The 18,615-nt window shown below is 36.3% G+C and overlaps 1 protein-coding gene across 4 annotated transcripts in view; it reads left to right on the top strand.

The window, feature by feature from the left end:
- Positions 1–18,615, top strand: part of ACSL3 (acyl-CoA synthetase long chain family member 3) — a 56,587-nt gene that overhangs the window by 4,925 nt on the left and 33,047 nt on the right. For 3 of the 4 annotated variants that reach the window (XR_010885040.1, XR_010885039.1, XM_067301922.1), the window contains exons 2-3: positions 11,006–11,110; positions 15,328–15,749. Coding sequence is in view for 2 of the 4 variants with exons in the window: in XM_067301922.1 (XP_067158023.1) it covers positions 15,399–15,749 (351 nt within the window). In the remaining 2 variants the exon portion in view is untranslated. The remainder of the gene's footprint in view (positions 1–11,005; positions 11,111–15,327; positions 15,750–18,615) is intronic. The other variant, XM_067301923.1, reaches the window with a different exon arrangement.

Raw genomic sequence — 18,615 nt, 5'->3', positions numbered from 1 at the left:
TTCACTTGAAAATTGGAAACCTAGTGTCTCATTTTTGCTAGGTACTGTATAAATATCATCCTTACCCTGAATGCTGGTTTCTACTAGATGAAGCCAATATAAGACTGGGATAAAGGGTAGAGGTGACTTGCTGAAGATTAAGCAACAGCGTAGCAGTAGAACTGCTCTTCCAGATCCAGTTCCCCATCTATTTGCTGCATCACTGTCCTTGTAGAACATAATACTCCTCCTGTGATAAACTCATAATGATATTCTGAAAAGAAAACAAAACATTATCTAGGAACAGTTTTCCTGCATCTTTAAAGAAAAGAATTTTCTGCCTTTCCCTTTTTGTGCTCCAGAACAAAAAATGGAATCTACTCCATTTTGCTCAGGTTGACTACTAAGAGACATGCAAGAAACCTGGGCCATCCACAGGGAGGTTTTACATGGGTTCTCTACTTCTTCACCAGAAGACTTCAGACAGATTTGTGCAATATCATGCATCATTGTGCATGATGACATAAGGTTTGTTGGATCAGACATATGGTATGATTTCTGTGAACCAAAGTTCCAAGGCAATTCCAGAATATGTTCTGTGAAACAGTGGAGCATGGTCTGCACTTGTTCCACAAAACCATATTATAATTTATGAGCTTGTTAGTTCTGTAAGAACCTACAAAAAAGTTGGAAAGAGGAGCATGTGTGGTGGGTAGTTTGTAGGTGTTTTTCAAAGTTACATGTGTATGTAATTTGTGTTTGGTATAGAGGGTGACTATAGTCTGTGTCTTAAGTGTGTATGTGAAAGGGAAGAGGGTAGAAAGAGGAGGTTTTGAGGGCTTTTCTGGGAGGGTTTTTTATGTGGTTATGTTCAGAGATGCACAGCACATCTGCTTTTCTTTGTCTTCTAGACTTTGTAAGGATTTATGTGTTTAAGTGCTGAAGAGAAAAGGGGTAAGGCAAAAGGTATGGGAGGCACAGAGTGGTCCCAGTAAGGTTAGGTTGTGAAGCTTGGTAAGTGGTAATAATGTGACTTAAATTTGTTCTGCAACAGTAAGTTCCGTGTTCAGGTGCAAGCTACTTGAAAAGTTCTGTCTCTAGACATGTCATTCTTTCATAGCTGAATTTTTAATCGTTCTCATGAAGTATTGCTTCATTTTTTAAGGAAGCCATGAGTGGAGAAATGATTTTCTAATGAACAGCTTTGAGACTACTAAAAAATAGTTTCCAGTATTGCAGTGGTGATAACTGTATAGATATTCTTCCTTGCAGAGAAAGATGCTTATGGAGATTTTATCTAGTTCTCTGACAGTCTGTGTAAATAGATTAACCTAATGATGTTCCAGACATCCATGAATGAAGTACAAATCTGCTTCCCAATCAAGGGTAGTAGGTCTGTGAACCAGTGTTTTAGTGTCCTAACCATAGAGCTGTTGCCTAACCCAAGCTATTAGTGGATGTTGGAAGGCAGTGTGAAGGTTTTGATCAGGAACGCCAACATAAAATAGACATTCATAAAGAAACTTCAGTTTTAAGTTTCAAAAACCTGTGATTTAGCAATAGAAAAAGATTAAAAAAAAAAAAAAGTTGTCCACATCCTCTGTCATGAATTCAGTGTTGTGGCCAGGTCCAGAGCATGACAGAATGGAGTGAGCCGCTAGCCTGACTTTTTTTCTGTACATCCATAGACGTTTGTATGCCTAAGAGTACAATGGTTAAAATTGTGTATATTTTAATTACAACATTACCTTCATTTTTAGTGATTCTTCTGAAGATTTTTTTAAATGAAAAGCATGTAATTCTTCAGATTTTTAAAATGCTAGTAACTCATGAAACACAGCTAAAATATTAATCTGACCTTCTGTATAATACAGGCAAAATAATTTTACCTGAGAATGTTCACATAATTTCTGCAAATGATGTTAGTGCTATGGCACTTTTTTTTTTAAAAAAGGTTCATGTTCATGATATAAAGACTTAGCCGTGGAGACTCTACCCAATCAAATACTTTAATTTTTTTGATCTTTATAATATATGATCAGGGTCTAAGGGTGTGTCTGTTTTCCCTGAACAGAGAAACAAGATTCCTTTCTTTTGCCAAAAACTCCATCCACCTACCTATTATGTATGTACTGTTAATGACTTAAATTATCTTCTGTGGACAGTTAGAAAGTTACCTTATGTTTATCCCCTTCAGTCCACATCTGTGGGCAATGGATGTTGTCTTCTGATTTTCAGCACCTGGGTTTGTAACTTCCATTTTAAAGGAGGCACATAAGGAGTTGGAGGTCAGGATCACACTCTTGATTGCTTCTTTACATAGGATAAAATGGTCTCTAATTTAATGAGTCCTTGTTTTGCATATATTTCGTGTTATAGAATTGTAAGGCAGATTCATAAGTCATTCTGCCTTGCTTTGCTTACAAGAAAAGAGAGAGAATACTGAAAAGAGAGAAAAGATATTCTGGTGCAACTGGGGAGAGAGGTTGTCTTGTTCTGTTACTTTTAAGGTTAGAAAATAGGATGTAATCTCAAATGAGCAGGTTAGACAACCTTATACCTTACCTAAGTACATTTCAGTGCTAGATTTTGAACAAAGGAGTCCTTTCCCCAATCGCTGTAGATATGAAATCTAGATAAAGTAGTTCTTCAGGGAAACGTTGAATTTGACAGAAATGTTTTCTTTTTCCTTCCCTTTTTCTTTATTTTGTAATATTGTAAGGCTACTAGATTGTTCCAGCTATCCCTAGAATTCCAGAGCAGCCAAGAGAAATTACTTTATAAAAAGTGGGCTGCAGCAAAGCAGCCTACTAGTTAGTCATTCTGTAATTTAAGCTTTTGTGTGTGATTCTCCCCCCCCGCCTCCACCCCCCCCCCACAGTTTTTTAGTGCAAAGAAAGAATGCTGTCTGCTCCATAAATATATGGGGTTAGGGCACAGGGAAGGAGCATGAAGCAATAACAGTTGAAATCTGCTTCTGTGGTAGCCTTAAAGAGATGTTGTGAAGCGCTTAGTTTAGGAACCTTTTTTTAGTCAGCTTTGCTGCTGCTGAGGATGGAACTGTGTAGCCATGACAGATAGAAGAGATCCTAACTGGCTTCCAGGTGTAGTTGTGATGTTCTTACTTGGCAGGTTAGCATGCATAATGTCATACTTATGTCCACAGAAGACTTACTTGTCTAAGTCCTATTTCTCCTTCTTAACTGTACGTGCAGCATTGTAAGTGTCTTATAAAACAGTTTGGTTTAGTTTGACAAAGGTTTGCTTCATGTCACAAATCCTTTTTTGAAATTTTGAGTTAAATAAGCTAAGTTTTTTTTAGAGTTAGGGTCTGAAAAATATTAGGGGAAAAGCAGATTTTATGCACTGCAGTACAACTGGCGTGTGTCTTCTCAATATTCAAATATAATTAATTTTAAACTGTAAAAACACAGCTTAGGAGTCAAGGGTAACCATAAGTAAACCTGTGTAGTTTGATGTTTTGGATGTGAATTTTCACAAATTACTTTAAAGTCAACAGTCTAATAAACAGAAGACTAAGTTTTTGAGAATACATTTATAAATTGTAGCAAAGGTAAGATTACAAAAAGTGTACTTGAAAATTTCATATTCACAAAACTTGAGTGAATTTCATTTCTGCCTTTCTATTTGTGCTGAGGAAACGTTTCACAAATTATTCTCTGCATTTATGTAGTTGCTAGAATGAAAAAACTGCTTTCTCTGTGTCTCAGTCCTAATGGAGAGGTTCACTTCATAAGGTATTAAATTCCCAATTAGACTTGTGTAAGTTTTGTTTTTAGACATTCTTCCTGATTCTATTTTTTCAAGTTGCGTGATAGATCACAAGTGTTCCTGTTGCTTTTCTGCTTCGCAGCTGGAAGGGGGGAACCTCTGCATTAAATTTAAAGTGGATGTTACAAAATGTAGTCTGAAATGTGCACATGGAATTGGGAGCATTAGTCCTGCCCTGAAAGGTAGAGGTCCCATCTGAGGGACTGGACTTCCAGCAAGGTTCCTTGGCCAGATGAGAGGGTGAGGGGCAGTCGTCCCCTTTGGGAGATAGGGTTGGAACAGCAGGGATGAACGGACAGGCAGACATGCACGCACGCGTACATACTTTTCTGTGGGAAGTTCGTTACATTTTCTGTAATAAATCCCTGAAGGTGAGTGGATACTATAATATTATTAAAAAAAATTGAAACCTGAAAATTTACTTATTCTTTGAAAGAGAAATTCTGGTGAAAATGTCAGCAGCTTAGTCTTTCAAATTAAGTGGTGAAATATCCAAGTTTATCACTTTGATATCTTTGATCATGCTGTGGATGTCCTTATTTCCTTCAACAAGTATTTTACAATTCCTCTTGAAAGTAATGTTCATCTTGCTGGTATTTCTCTGGTGAGGAACTTCTCTGAAGACTTGGACTAAATACTTTACTCTTTCCTCTGAAACCTACAACATAATTTTGTTTTCCCACATTTGCTATGTTTTTTGACTTGAGTGTATTCATTTACTACTCATTCTTTAAAGGGATTTTGGCTTGAGGTTATCCCTAACAAAAGCTAAACGAATAAAAAAAGAAATCTTTCAGAAAGAGAGAAAAGGCGTAATGTAAATGCATGGAGTTACCAGATATTGGAGCAGGCCACTTGGTATGTTAAAAATGAGTATAGGATAATGAGTAATAATTTTTACTGTCACTACATGAATTGTAATTGATCTAAAACTACATGAGAACATTTTTATGCTTATATAACTTATGTTAGAGAAAAGACAAGAGCACCTTTTTGGCTAAGAAATTTCTGGTATTGTTTTGTTAGTTTTTTGTTTTGATCTGACAAATACATGACTAAAATACAGTACACAACCAGACATAAAATACAGTAACAGAACATCTATATACATTTTGATTAAAAACAAACAAAAAAAACAGTGCAGTAAACCTGTTTTGCTCCTTGGCATTGCAGGTTTCTCTTGAATTAGAAAACTCATCCAAGGATGTATTTTGTAGTAGAAAATGGCACATTAAGCCATTCTGGTTGTTTCTTTCCATTGAAGTGAAAGCAGAGTCTGCCTCCCAGTGGAAGTGTTTCAAAGGGTTGTCTCAAATGATTGAAAAAATGACTATAGAAATTTAGAGTGCTAAACTGGAAGTGATAGCTGAGCTGTTATTCCACTTCTCTAGAAGCCAAAGGTTGTGAATAATGATGAAATTTGTGTTGTTTTTTATTTTTATGCAGAAATTTTTTGTATTGGAAATTTATTTGTATTGGTGTTTTTGTTTTACTTCTCTTCCATGTTTCATTTGTAGTTGTGATTTAAAACATAGTACTGTACTTGAAGAATCATGTTTTTGTTTCTTTTTGAGAGTTAACATGCGGATACCAAAATTACTTTGAGATCTCATGCAGTAGTAAGATACTCTGTGCATTATATTGCATTAATGTTTCTCTGACACAATAAAAAATGAAAATATTTAGTTTGGCATTAAAGACATCTCTTAAATGTTTTAATAACTGCTTATGAAAAGCAGTAGAAGAAAGATATGACAATATCTGATAAATCAAAGTGCCTGAAATGAATAAGACATCTTTTTGACATGAAGCAATATTATATGGTCAGAAGAAGAGGGAGACCAAGATGTAGGAGCACTGGATTGTGCTTCTGACTTAGTCATTACTTTGGTGACTGACTTTGGATAAATGTTTTTCTCTCCTGTTTCCTTCTCTGCAGTACTAGTAACAGTGATGATAAAGCACTTCCCAAGAAGTTTGGATTTTCTGACAACAATTATTACCTTAAAACTGTGTTAAAGCTTATTATTCTTGTTAGTAGACGATTTATTCGTCAATCCATAAAATGTTTAGCCTGCCTTAAATAAGTTAAAAAATTAACTTATCTAAGGAAAATAATTTTAAATTGTTTTGAATAGGAAATTTTCTGAAATGCAGAGCTGTAATAGGGTTCACTTTTTTCAGCTGATTTTAGTCTCTTGGAAGGGTATTTACCTGTCATAGGTAATAGTAGCTTTAGGAGTGCCTGTTAAAGTATTGCTCCTGAATTAGCGCTGGCTACAACTTGGTTTTGTTTTTCACCTGGAACAGTGGATAAACTTTAGGGTGTAGCCCGCACAGTTGGACTCTGCAGTGAAAGTCCTGTAGTTTGGGGGGAAAGTAAAACTGTCTGTCTACTATGTGATTGCTTTGATTGTCATTTTAGCCTTCAAATCCTCTTCAGTTTTACTGTCTTCATTTTGTAAAAAGCAGAGGATAGGCTTAGATACCCGAGTTTCCCACTGTCCTGCAACATGCAGTGAGATTTTGTAGAAGAGAGTCACGGAAGTATATAGAAGAGGTTGTGAGCAAATGAAGGGTTTAATACCTTTCTAGAAATAATTGGATATACCTAGAATCTGCCTAAAAGAAAAGGCAGCTCTTTGTTTTCAGGAAATTTCAATTGCTATCTAATTTAATTCAGTGCTAAACAGATTTGTCTCTGTCTGCTGTTGTTAGCCCCCCTCCCCTCCATCCCTCCCGCCATTTACAACATGTAGTCTGAATGGACCTAAAGTGTATTTTACTGGGAGGAAAAGAAAATGCTAATTTTTACAAGCTTTTCTAGGTATTAAGATCACTTTCTATTTTCTGAAGCTTTAGTTAACATAGTAGGAAGCCTCTCCTTAAAATAAAGGACTTTTAATGTTCATGTAACTCCTACCATTATAGTATCTTTGTGCCTAACAAATGCATACTATATTTATGCTAATAACATGCCTTCTGGCCACCTAAGGAAATGGAAGCCTCATTTTACAAATGGAATTGAGTTATGAAGGCCATCATTTAAAACCCCTTGTATTAATAAGAATCTTTATTAGCCTAGGTCTGAAGTTTAAAGGTATTTAGGCTCTAGCGCTTGCAACTGGAAAGGATGAAATCCAAAGAAAAGTAATGTTCCCTAGTTAAGTAGTGAGAGCGTGAGGTTGGTCCTCCAGCCCCCAGCTTTCCTCTCATCCCACTGCACTGGTGATGAGAGTCATAGGGTGTTTCAGGTATCTTATCGCCTGTGCTGATCTTGGTTCCTCTAAAGTTAACAGCTGAACCAAGATCCAGTTTACAGCATGACTGCCAGCCTGCATCTTCCTCTTTCCCAGCTGTATGTTCCCTCCCCTGTGGTGGGGTTACAGTTTGTCTATTCATGGTTACCCAATTTAGGATAGCGGAAAAATTCTTTTTTGTAGTGTTAATTTTCTGTTGATTTAGGTTCCTGAAATGACTCGCGCTAGGCTTAAGTGAGCACCAAAGCTGATGCAAAGGAAAATTAACCCTCCTTCCCCAAGAAGGAGAAGGTTTAAACTGGATCGGCAAGCTAATCTGACTCCTTCCTAGCCATGCAAACACAAATGTATCAGGGCAGCAGGGGGAGAGCGCTGGATTAGGTTTCAGAGATGGGCAGTCTTTTTTAATGGCAGCACAGTGTTAAATCTGCCTGAGCCAACTCGAAACTGCACCCTCAGGCTGTGCACTTCATGAACAACCTTGGCTGCCCCAAACAGGCTGTTAAATATTTCTCTTGGAAACTGGTTTGTTTCAGGTTACAGGTGACATATCTTTGCTTGTTGTCGGTTTGTGCCCTAATGCGTACTTTCCAGAAACACATTACGCGCAAAGTGCTTGAATCGCCATCAGAAATGGATTTTAGTTGTGGGATTGCTTATGTTCAAACCTTGTGTGCAGAGGAGTCAGAGTGCTTAGATGGCTCTGGGAATCTGTCTGCTAGTGTTTGTGATACTGAGCAGAGCGGAATAGAAATATTTAGAGAATCTGAGAAATTCAGCTAGGGTTGTGTGAGAGGTATATAGCAGAGCTGGAATCTCTAGGGGGATCTGAACAAGATAGTTTAAAATTAGTCTAGATATGCTTACAAAGAGTAGTCATAGGTTCTCCATGCTTCTTCCCCATCTACCAGGAAATCTGTGACTTTTTGAGAGAAAAGCTGCAATCAGTAGTAATTTTGGTCTCTTACTATACCTTTTTCTTTGCACACAGTTAGCAGTTTACAGCACTTGGAGGTGAGGAGGGCAAAGTCCAGGGAGAGACAGAAAATCTCATATTCAGCATTTAGAAATCAAGGGAAATCAAGGCCCAGAAATGGTGTGGGAATTAATTTCATTCTTGATCTACTTACTTGAAAAAGTTCGATGCAAACCTCCAGACTAGTAAGTAAGATTGTTATAGCCGCACAGTCCTACTCTTACCGATCTGGCTTTCTTTAGCAAAGGCTTTTTAAAAATCTTAATAAGCCACATATGGTCAGATAGAGATGTTCAAGAACGTACTGCTGATTGGAAGTTGCTGTGGTAGGTTTTTATTTCCAGTGTGTGGTGGTAACTTAATGATTGGTGCACTGAGTGCTAAGATTATCTTTTTTTTTTTTTTTTTTTTTTTTTAATTAGCAAGCAGAAATCCTTTTGTACAGAGTTGCAGATCTACCCCAAACTTGACACAAAAGAGGAACTTCACTTGGAAGTAGGGCTTGAGGTCGGTCTGGTGTGGCTGTTTCAGAGCGGCCCTTGTCTCACCCAGTGGCCTCTGGTCTGCACTCTAGTTGTGGAGCCAAGGCCAGGTGCCAGCCTCGGCAAAGGTGGCCCGTGGCCGGGGGGGGGGGGGGGGGGGCACAGAGCAGGCTGCTCTCAAACCAGTGGCTCCAGAGGTGACCCAGCGTTAGAGCTTGCGGAGGAGCCCGGGGCTGGGCAGACGGGGCCCCACACTGCATGGAAGGAGCTGCCTCACAGAGCGGTTTCCTATCGCCGCGATGGTGGATCTCGGGGTCCCGGCAGCGCGTGGGGCACAGCCTGGCACGGAAAGCAGCATCATGGGATGACTTGGGGTAGCTGTAAGTGCGCCCTGGCTTTGGGCTGCTGATGCTTCGGAGTCAGGGAGATCTGCTCTTCAGGAATCAACACTTCGATTGCTAAAGCTGTTCTTTGGGGCTCTTTGGCTCTTTTTTTGAGGACTCATGATGTTGCTGGGTTTTATGCATCATTACTGGTAATAAATAATTCAGAAACCAGATGTTTATCTTCATTAACACCAGCACCTTCTTTTATTTTCTTCATATGGCACACTATGATCTGACCCTGTTATTTCAGGACTAAATAATCATCTGGTCTACACTGACTTCAGATATCCGAAAAGTTTTCTTCTTTTTGTCTACTGCACTTTTTTTCATTCTTTCTGTACATGAAATATTTGCAGGGCATATAATGTCATTTGAAGGGTTGATTAGCTTAATGGTCCATTGACAAATTAGGTTGACCAGCTGAAGATATTTTTATGTGCTCTTTTTTTCCCCCTGTTCTAAAATATTTTTTTCTTTTTCCCTGGTAATGTCGTATGGAAATAAATGTAAACAAGTTATCTGAGGATGTTTTTTCTTTCTAAAGTGTTATAGTGTCATCTTTTTAGAAACATTCATTATTAGAAGTGGTTCTCCGCAGTTGGGAATTGCTCACCTTTTTGTCACACCTCTTTGTTATCAATGTATTTCTGTTGTGGTGGAACTTGAGGTGGAGGATCCAATGGTATTAGCATGTTTATTTGCCCCAACAAATAAACAGCAGGAATATCTGTCCAAGAGTTTGCTGTTATTAGTTTCACTCTTCAGAAACTTTGTTTTTGCAGCTCCCCAGTGGGCTTGGGAAGATCACAGAAGTGTAAACATTTGAGTTGATTGCAATAGAAATAAAAGTAGTCTCTAGCAGAATTAGTTATTTAAAAGTGAAATAAATTTTCTTCTCCACAAAAAATATTCATAGTTTTGAGTCTTTTGAGTATGTGATGGAGATCATGTCCGTATGGGCAGCTGTAGATAAAACCAGCTTGCTCTGTGTGATTTTACGTAACTCTAAAACTTACTGGGACTTTCTCTGCCATGTATGTCTAACTTAAGTATTCCAAAGCCTTTTAGTGTTATTTGCCTGATTCTATAAATCTCTCTGAAAAGTGTACTGTAATCTAGAACTTCCTGTGTTCCTTTCTTAAATTCACTTTGACTCAATCAGCTCTCAGTTATCTAGGGAGATAGTTTAACGCCATTGAACATTAAATGTCCCTCCTTTAAAGATGTTTCCAAATAGGCTATATGAAGAGCCAGTTTTGGTCCAGTTAAACTTACTACCCCATGTGCAGCACCACATAAATGTGGTAATACTATTTCCAGGACCAGTTTGGATCTTGAATTCTTTTTGCCCATTAGACTTTGCTGGAGATCAAGCTGATCAGCCCTGGCACTCACAAGTTAACTGATGTTAACTACCTAAATATGTGCTCATAAGAGTTGTAGGTTATGGGAAGCTGTGTTAACTCCAGGTTGGTACTGACGTGTAAAAGCCAGACTGGCTCCATGAAAGGGCGCGGCTGACATGCATCTGTCTTCCTGTCCCCTCCAACTGTGCCCGTGTTATTTGGGTTTTTACATTATCTGAGTGCTAGTACTCCAGTTTGTGAAGCAGTAACCTGTAACACATCACGGTTTTTATCTTGTCTCTTACTGCAATAGACTGTTGTTATGTTGAGTTAGATAAGAGAGTTTTTATGTATTTTGTTGTTACCATAGTTGAATACATACATATTTCTTGGAGGGGAAAAGTCTGATTATTCATCTGATTAGTCTGATTATGCTGTTTTTATGTGATGTGTATGCAGTCATGTGGAGAAAAAATGTTGCCTTTATTTGTTATAAAAGACAGATGAAAGTATCATCTGAACATGAGGAAAAACTTTTTCACTGTGAGGGTGACAGAGCACTGGAACAGGTTGCCCCGAGAGGTGGTGGAGTCTCCTTCTCTGGAGATATTCAAAACGCGCCTGGATGCAACCCTGTGCAATGTGCTCTAGGTGACCCTGCTTGAGCAGGGGGGTTGGACTAGATGATCTCCAGAGGTCCCTTCCAACCTCAGCGATTCTGTGATTCTGTGTACAGAGGATATATTTTATAGTTGCTGTATTTAATTGTGATTTTCCATTTTAGATTTCAGCACAGTTGCCTGTGACAGCTCCTGTTGAGTAAACTGGGACGAGAACTTCTTGTATCAGCTGTTGTACCTGTACCTGCCACAATGAGAAGTTGCATAAGGTTTCTTTTTCTTGTTAATTCATACTTCTATTGTAAAGTAGTTGTTATAAGCAGGTCAATTAGTAAACACATTCCTATAAGGATTTTTTCCTTTCTCATTTAACAAAAGTTTGCTTCTAAAACTAAAGGGTAGAACAGTATTAATATAAGAAGTATACAGGGCCAAATCACTGATTATGTCCTAAGTAGGATTAGTCCTGAAAACTGCTGATTTACTTCCCCCAAGCTCTTGAATGAGTATGCTGGTTGCCTTTTGTCCTCGCTATTAAAAAGCGGTATAACTTTTTACTTGTGCTCTTACTATTTCCCATTTGATGACTGCTTCATGAAATAGAATTACATACAAATTGAACAGGTATTATGCATGTGCAGCAGCATCCACTTCCATAGTTTTTTGTATGAGGGATGTTCTTACATGAATTAGCAGCTCTTTCATCCAGGATTTAGTTTAATCTGCCAGTCTTTCTTGCATCACTAGTCGGGGTTGAACACTGATTCCTCAAAAATCCCAACACTACTGTGTGAATGGATACCAGAATGGATACATACTATTTAAAAACCTGAGCATTTACAGCTAGTTTGATGCAGACTGCACCAGGTAGCTAAAGATATTTTCACGTCATATATGTTTTTATTTGTTAGTGGTTAGATAGGAGATGCCTGAAAACGAAAACAAAACTCCTGAAGGCAGTGGACTTTCTCAGTGTCATAGTTAACCAATACTTGATAAAACTATGTAGGATCCCTTTCCCCTCTGCCTTCTATTCCCTGGGTTTACTTATCCTCTTTTTATGATCAAAAGCGGTCATCTGCTTCCATAATTAATAAGGTGACCAGAAATTGTAATTCCAATGAAATGTAAGCTTAAGTAAAATATTTTGTTAACTCTTCAGTCCGATACTTTTTAAAATGAAATTTATTAAACAGTGAACAGTGTGACCCTTTCAAGCCTTTCAAAGTTGAAATAACTTAGAAAACTTTGAAAAATTCTCTGAAACTTTTTCATTTTTTGAGTAGCTCTGCTAATTCCATATTAATTACATCTTTTTACTTTGAGTTTTTAGGATAGCTTACATTAAAGGGTTAAAAATATGAACTATTATAGAGCAGCATAGATGCCATCATGTTCAGCTGCATTGGTTCCATTTGCAGTAGAAGAAAGCTAGCCCTCCGTGCTTGATTTGGGGTTGAGTTTTCCTTCTGCATTGTCATCAGAATTTGAATCTGTATTCCACTTGCAGGAAATACAAGCTTTCTCTGTAAAATGTGTCCTGGTATCAGATTAAAACAGAGCTATGTGTGCACTGAAAACATTCAGGCTTCCTGTCTCCTATTTTGGTTTAGATGAACAGTTAGGCCATTGAGTTTTCAATTGCATCTTGTTTGTGTGGAAGCTTTCTAGGTGTGTGATGAAACACTTTCCTGTTTTCTCTTAGCTTAGAAAGTAGGTAGGCAGCTCAGTAATAAGAGCCACTCATTGTTCCTTGGATTTGAGATACTGGTTCAGTGTTTCATCTTTGGGAAACCATAAATGCATGTGTGCTTCACTGTGAATGCAAATATCTGAAGGAACCATATTGAAGAAGCATGGGTTTTTCACAAGCTGGAAGTAGCAGAGTTAGTCAACTCCCTCCCCCCGCCCCCTTCCTCTTTTTCATCTGATAGGTTCTCTGAGATTTTTATTGGAAGCTCAGTGCTCCATTTAGCTGACTTAATGCTCTTCTGCTGGGAGTGGCAATGATAAATCTATTTGATAAAGGCATCACTACACTTTAACCAGACAGAAATAATGCATTTCTCTTGAGGCTTACCTGAAATCTTTCTCTCCAGCAACACAGCAAACAAATAAATGAAAAGATGAGGAAAAGAAATACGTCTTGTGTTCTTCAGTCATACAAGGAAAGAGACAGAGCCATTATCTTGCTGCCAAGAAATTTCCTTTGTGTCATGGCTCAGCTGTCTTTGGAACCACCAACCTATTGCAACTTGTCCATGCTAATGAGAACACTAGAGCATATTTCCCTTGCTTGTTCAAAAAGGACATGTATTTTTTTTCACTTTTAATTGCAGTGGTATCATCCTAGTAACAAAAGCACAGGAGCAGTCTCTTGTTGAAGTTTGTATTATCTCCTGATTACAAAATTTTAAAGAAAGAAAAACTTAGTCTTATTTGGCCTGTATGGCAAGAAACTGCATTTGTAAAAGCTATTATTTTTTCTTCTCTTTAATTAATATTCTAAGTGAAAATTTTTTTTTAAAATAAATGTTAATTTATTAAAAGAATCTGTTTGAAATGGATACTCACTTTACTGAAGGAGAAACTGACATAATTAGCAATATACTCAAGGTGATGACTGCATATCAGAATTAGAGTTCAAGGGCTTGTTTCCAGGCCTGACACTCGATTTTCTGAACCAGGGAGATACTCAAAAATATTTCCTCTTCACCTGCCCTGTGGGAATGTTTCTTAACCCCTCTGTTGGGAGGCAGCCTTTATGAAATCTTAGGCATAACATAATTTATGATTTGCAATTCAAAGAAAACATTTCCAGGTTTGAGATTTTGTGTAAGGCTTCAAGTGAGTCAGAAAAGAGCTCTTGAGAGACCTGGGTGCAGTTATTTTAGAATAATAGAAAAGATTCCTTTCTTCTAGTCTGATGAGATGGTGATGAGGATGTTGGAATACCTGCAAAATCAAATGGAAAACTGCTGTTCTAGAAGGTCTCAATGCCTCCCTGCCACAGAAAAGTGTAAAACTCGAAATGGATATTTTTGCAAAATCTCAGTTGTAAAATACCTGGTGGTGATGTATGTTTATCAGACAGGGAATTTCTTTAGAGAAGGATTTCCAGGAAATATTAAAACACTTGCTTTGTTTTTTTTACTTGTCGCAGTGTTTGGTAAATTGTTTTCCTACCTTGCAGGCACAAAGTTATCCATGAAAAATGGAATCTGGTTTTTTTTTTTCCTTGTTCTTTTTTTTCTTCCCTTCCCTGAGTTAGGCAATGTGAAATTACAGTCCAATTTATAACTTCCTGAAAAATGGATAAATTTTTGTCGTGTGAACTCTGGATTCAGCTTTAAAACATCATGTTCTATGCCACTATCAAAAGTAGCTTATTGGCTGGCATATGATTATTTTCATTAAGTATCCTTCAGTGACAGCTTAAGAACATAAGTCTCTTCAACTGATTATTGAATTTGTTCTTTAGCCTATTTAAGTTTTTTTTATTTGTCATCACTTTTTTGCTTTTGATCTGAAAATTAAAATATACACAGTTCCATTTCTCTTTTTATATCCTTTTTCCTTGTGCTACCTGATTGAGTAATTCCCTACCTTGAAGAGCTCACAGGCTTTATTTAGATGTATGTCTCTGGGTGCTTTGCAGAACAGGCCTTGATGTTGGTTGGTTCCTTCAAGTCCCGCTGTATTGCCTGTATGATGGAGTGTTACAGAGATTCCTTTGGTTACAACAGCTTTTTAGGGAAGGGGTTGATACTGAAACACTTTTGCTTGGAGTTTTAAGAAATTCAGTGGTTTAGACAAAGATGGAATTAATCTGATCCTACAAATTTAAGGTATTGATTTGTTCTCAAAAGGATCTAGAATTCTAAAATTCATGAAGTAAGGTCTCTTTCCATTACTAGTAAAGGAGCCTAAATGATTTAAACGTCATTTTTCCTATTAAAAAATTCTTTTCATTAGGTTTTCAAAGAATAAATGAATGTTGTAAAATATAACAAAGAATAATGCAAAATGCATTAAATACTCTGACATTGACACCATATCTTGTGTATAAAACTTTACCTCATTTACAAAGAATTATCAAATTTATGCATCTTACCTACATATCAGTTTAGTTGTTTGATTTATATTACTGCTTTTAATATAGTTGTATAAATACTTTTAAGCAGTTAACTGAGTGAAGTGTATTTATTGTCCTGAATTCCTTAATAACTCTGTTTTTGTGTTGTATAGAATCAAGAAAATAAAAATATTAATATGTACTGCTGTCTCTTAAAGGGGAATGGAAAAAATTTTCCTCATGTATCAGTGTCTTGTGATGTTTGTGTTAGGAATAAGGATTTCTACCCTAATTTCTCTGCATAAAGAGACCTATTTCTGATATGTATTGTAGTAATTTGTTTGAAAATACCCCTCCCCCCAATACAACAGTTATAGAGTTGATTGCTAACTTTTTCTTTTCTTTTTCCAGATCTTTTTGGATCACCATCTAATTGATACATGTTTTCAAACTCTTCCCTGTAAGCTTCACAAGCAGCCAAAATGAAGTTGAAGCATAACATCAACCCTGTTCTTCTACAGTTTATAAACTTTATAATCTTGCTGTACTCCTTTATAACGTACATTCCATGGTACATACTATCAGGATCAAGGGAGGCTATAGCAAAATCCAAGCAGGTTAAAGCTAAACCTGTGAATAACAAGCCTGTGGGTGCATACAGATCTGTTAACAGTCAACACTGCTTAGCTTCAGTTTTATATCCTGGGTGTGATACACTCGACAAAGTTTTTAAGTATGCTAAAACTAAATTTAAGGACAAAAAGCTCTTGGGAACACGTGAAATATTAAAAGAGGAAGATGAAATCCAGCCATCAGGAAAAGTTTTTAAAAAGGTAAGTGTATTTGCAGTCTTCCTTCAAGATTTTTTTCAACCAGTATTTACTTTTTTTTTTTTTTTTTTTGGTACAAGAGTTAAAGTTCAGCAAAAGAAATTGGGGGAAAAAATAACTTTCTCTACTTAGATTAAGTAGTTATTCAAAGAGTTAAATAATTAATTCCCACTCTTTCATTAATCAGCATTTAAAACAAATCTTAACCTTCTTTTTGCATTCTTGAGTAGATATCCTTTGTTATGTCTTCAGCCAAAGAGGGGAAAAACAAATGTGTTATACTTTTTTTTTTTTTTAATTTTTAGCAGATATGCAGGCAGATAGGGTTTTTTTTCATTTTAGGTGAATAAAATATTCCCCTCTTTGTGTTATTCTGAACTGTAATCACATACATATATAGAAAAATTAGTAGATGCCTATATTCAAACGTGCTTTTCCAGTACAATTACTAGTAAGTCAACAATTTACAGTTTCGCCCTATGTATTTAGGACTTAAATGGAGTTCTGGTTTGAAAAAGAATTACCTAGACTTTCATCAGAAGAGATCTTTTTTCAAGTCTCCTTTAAGGCAAACTACATCTTTGGAAATCTGTAATCATAAGGGGGCAGAGGTAATTTCAACAGGAAAACTTCTTATGTTGTTTTGAGGAATTGGGTCTTTTAAGTTCAGGCCTGTGTTGTTGGTTGTTGATTTGTATCTATTCAGGGGCGCTTAAAAATGTAGTTTTGCCTGAGGGAGCAAGTCAGATTCCATTAAGAGAATATATGTGCAGATATGTGTTAAAGTTCTGCCCTTCTGTATTAGAAGAGGTTGCTACCTTCATGATATAAAGATCATTTTTGGATAAGATAAGTTTTCCTGCAAGGGAAACATTTATCTCTTCATATAATAAGGAATTCCTTAAATAATACTAATTTTAATTCTGGTATTTGTGTATAATGTTTAAAATAGAATTTGGTTAACATCATAATATATGTTTAATATGGCAAAGATTTATTCCGTTAAAATCTTTATAGAAGCTATAGAAACTACATAGTTTTTAGTTAAACTTCCTGCTAGCTGTGGAGTTAATTTCTCGGTGAGAAGGAAATGCTGTTCAGAAATGCCTGCCTCTGAGAGAAACGGATACACACAGACTTTCTTGATGCACATTTTGCTGCCTCATTGACCTGAAAAGAAACAGAAACAAGTTCATGTTGAATACAAACTAGCTTTTTCATTAGTTTTTTGGCTGCCAGTAACCTTTGTTCTGTTTTTCAAACCTAATTAGTAGTGTAAAGCTTAAGCACTTAGGAGTTTTAGCCTTTTGCATTATGCAAGTAAAGTATTTTGAATGTTAGAAAGCTGAAGAATGTTGATGTCGATCTACTTGAATTATTTGTTTCTAAGTCTTCAATTAGGTAATTTTGACTAAGCTTGACAAAACACTTCATTATGGTTGATTGCCATAATTGCTGTTGTATTATTTTGTTCCAGGTGGTGGCATTGTTGCCTAAATTTACTTTTGAAAATTTTTTTCTTTTTTTCCATTAAGGAATACAGTGCTTTATTAATACCTCATAAGATGTTTTAGCAAGTGAGTAAATCTGAAAGTTTTACAAGATTCCTTGTTGATTCAAAATCTTAGGATTCTTTCTTTTGATTTTTGTATTTTATACCATGCATCTTTTTATTGCCTCTCTTTACTGTCTCTCTTCAGTAGAGGCTTGTCAAGGTTTGTTTGGTGCAACTTCTCAAAAAGGTACATGACAGTTCCAAATCCTTATATATGATACATATAATTTGCATACTTTAAAGGGGTTGCCAAGCTTGTTCGTTATTTTTTCCATTCCAGAAATTGAACACACAGTGGTGGGAATGACTGATGTATTTTTGAGGTCATCTGCAAGTCAGTGGCAGATCTGAATGTAGAACATGGGTCTGTGTACTGAATTGCATTACCAACTAGAAGAGGTCTGTTGTGCAAACAGCAAGGGGCTAGATTAACCTGATTAATGATCTAGTAATTAATAGTTTAAATTAATATCCCTCAAAAGTAAAATATTGAGCCTGTGATGCTTAGGAGAACTAAGTGTAGTCACAGTTCTAGCTAAATTTATTTAAAGCTAGATGTTTAACATGTTTAAGTTCAGATACTACTTTAACTTGCTCTCAGTTGGAAAGCACTGATATGCCAGAAAATCTGTAATTTCTTGATTTTTTTTTTTTTTTTAAATGCTGTTATATTGTTTGAAAGATTTGGTCCTTTGTAGTTGCCAAATTGAATTTACCAAAGTAACAGAAATTAATAGACATTAATGAAAATATTTGTTTTTGCTTGCTTTGTTGCATTTTATAGTATTTCATGTGTAGTTTTTCTGTTTTCTTCCATAGTGTCCTTTAATACGTGGATTAGAGAGCATGCTTACCATTAATTTTATGAAATAGGTTTTTCAGTCAGGATAAAATAATGTTGAAAGTATTTCACAGCTTAAGACTTAATTGGGAAAAAAAGTGCAGAGCTTATATATATATATTTTTAATGAAATTTAGTATGGAAAATGAAATAACTTTTATTTGTTTCACTTTGCCCAAAAGTTGAGCTTGATTCTGCTGGTTGATTATTTTGTGTGTCTTAGCTACAGATTATATTTTCATGTGCTTGGTTAGTATGTGGATTTTGCTTTGTTTGTGGCATCGTTTTTTTTTTCCTTTTTTTTTTTTTTTAAGGTTTATAACCAAGAACAGAATTAGTGGAAACAGGGAAAAATACAATGGGGGAAAAGTAAACATGATTTTGGTAGGGGAAAGTGATCTTTTCAAGTCTGTTATTTTGGAAGGCTGTCACAAGCATTAAAGTATGTAATTCAAATATTTTTAATAAACTGC

This window comes from Apteryx mantelli, chromosome 9 (assembly GCF_036417845.1).
Source record: "Apteryx mantelli isolate bAptMan1 chromosome 9, bAptMan1.hap1, whole genome shotgun sequence".
Taxonomy (NCBI): Eukaryota; Metazoa; Chordata; class Aves; order Apterygiformes; family Apterygidae; genus Apteryx; species Apteryx mantelli.
The sequence above is the reverse complement of the archived record's forward strand: the minus strand, read 5'-3'. Positions and strand labels throughout refer to the sequence as shown.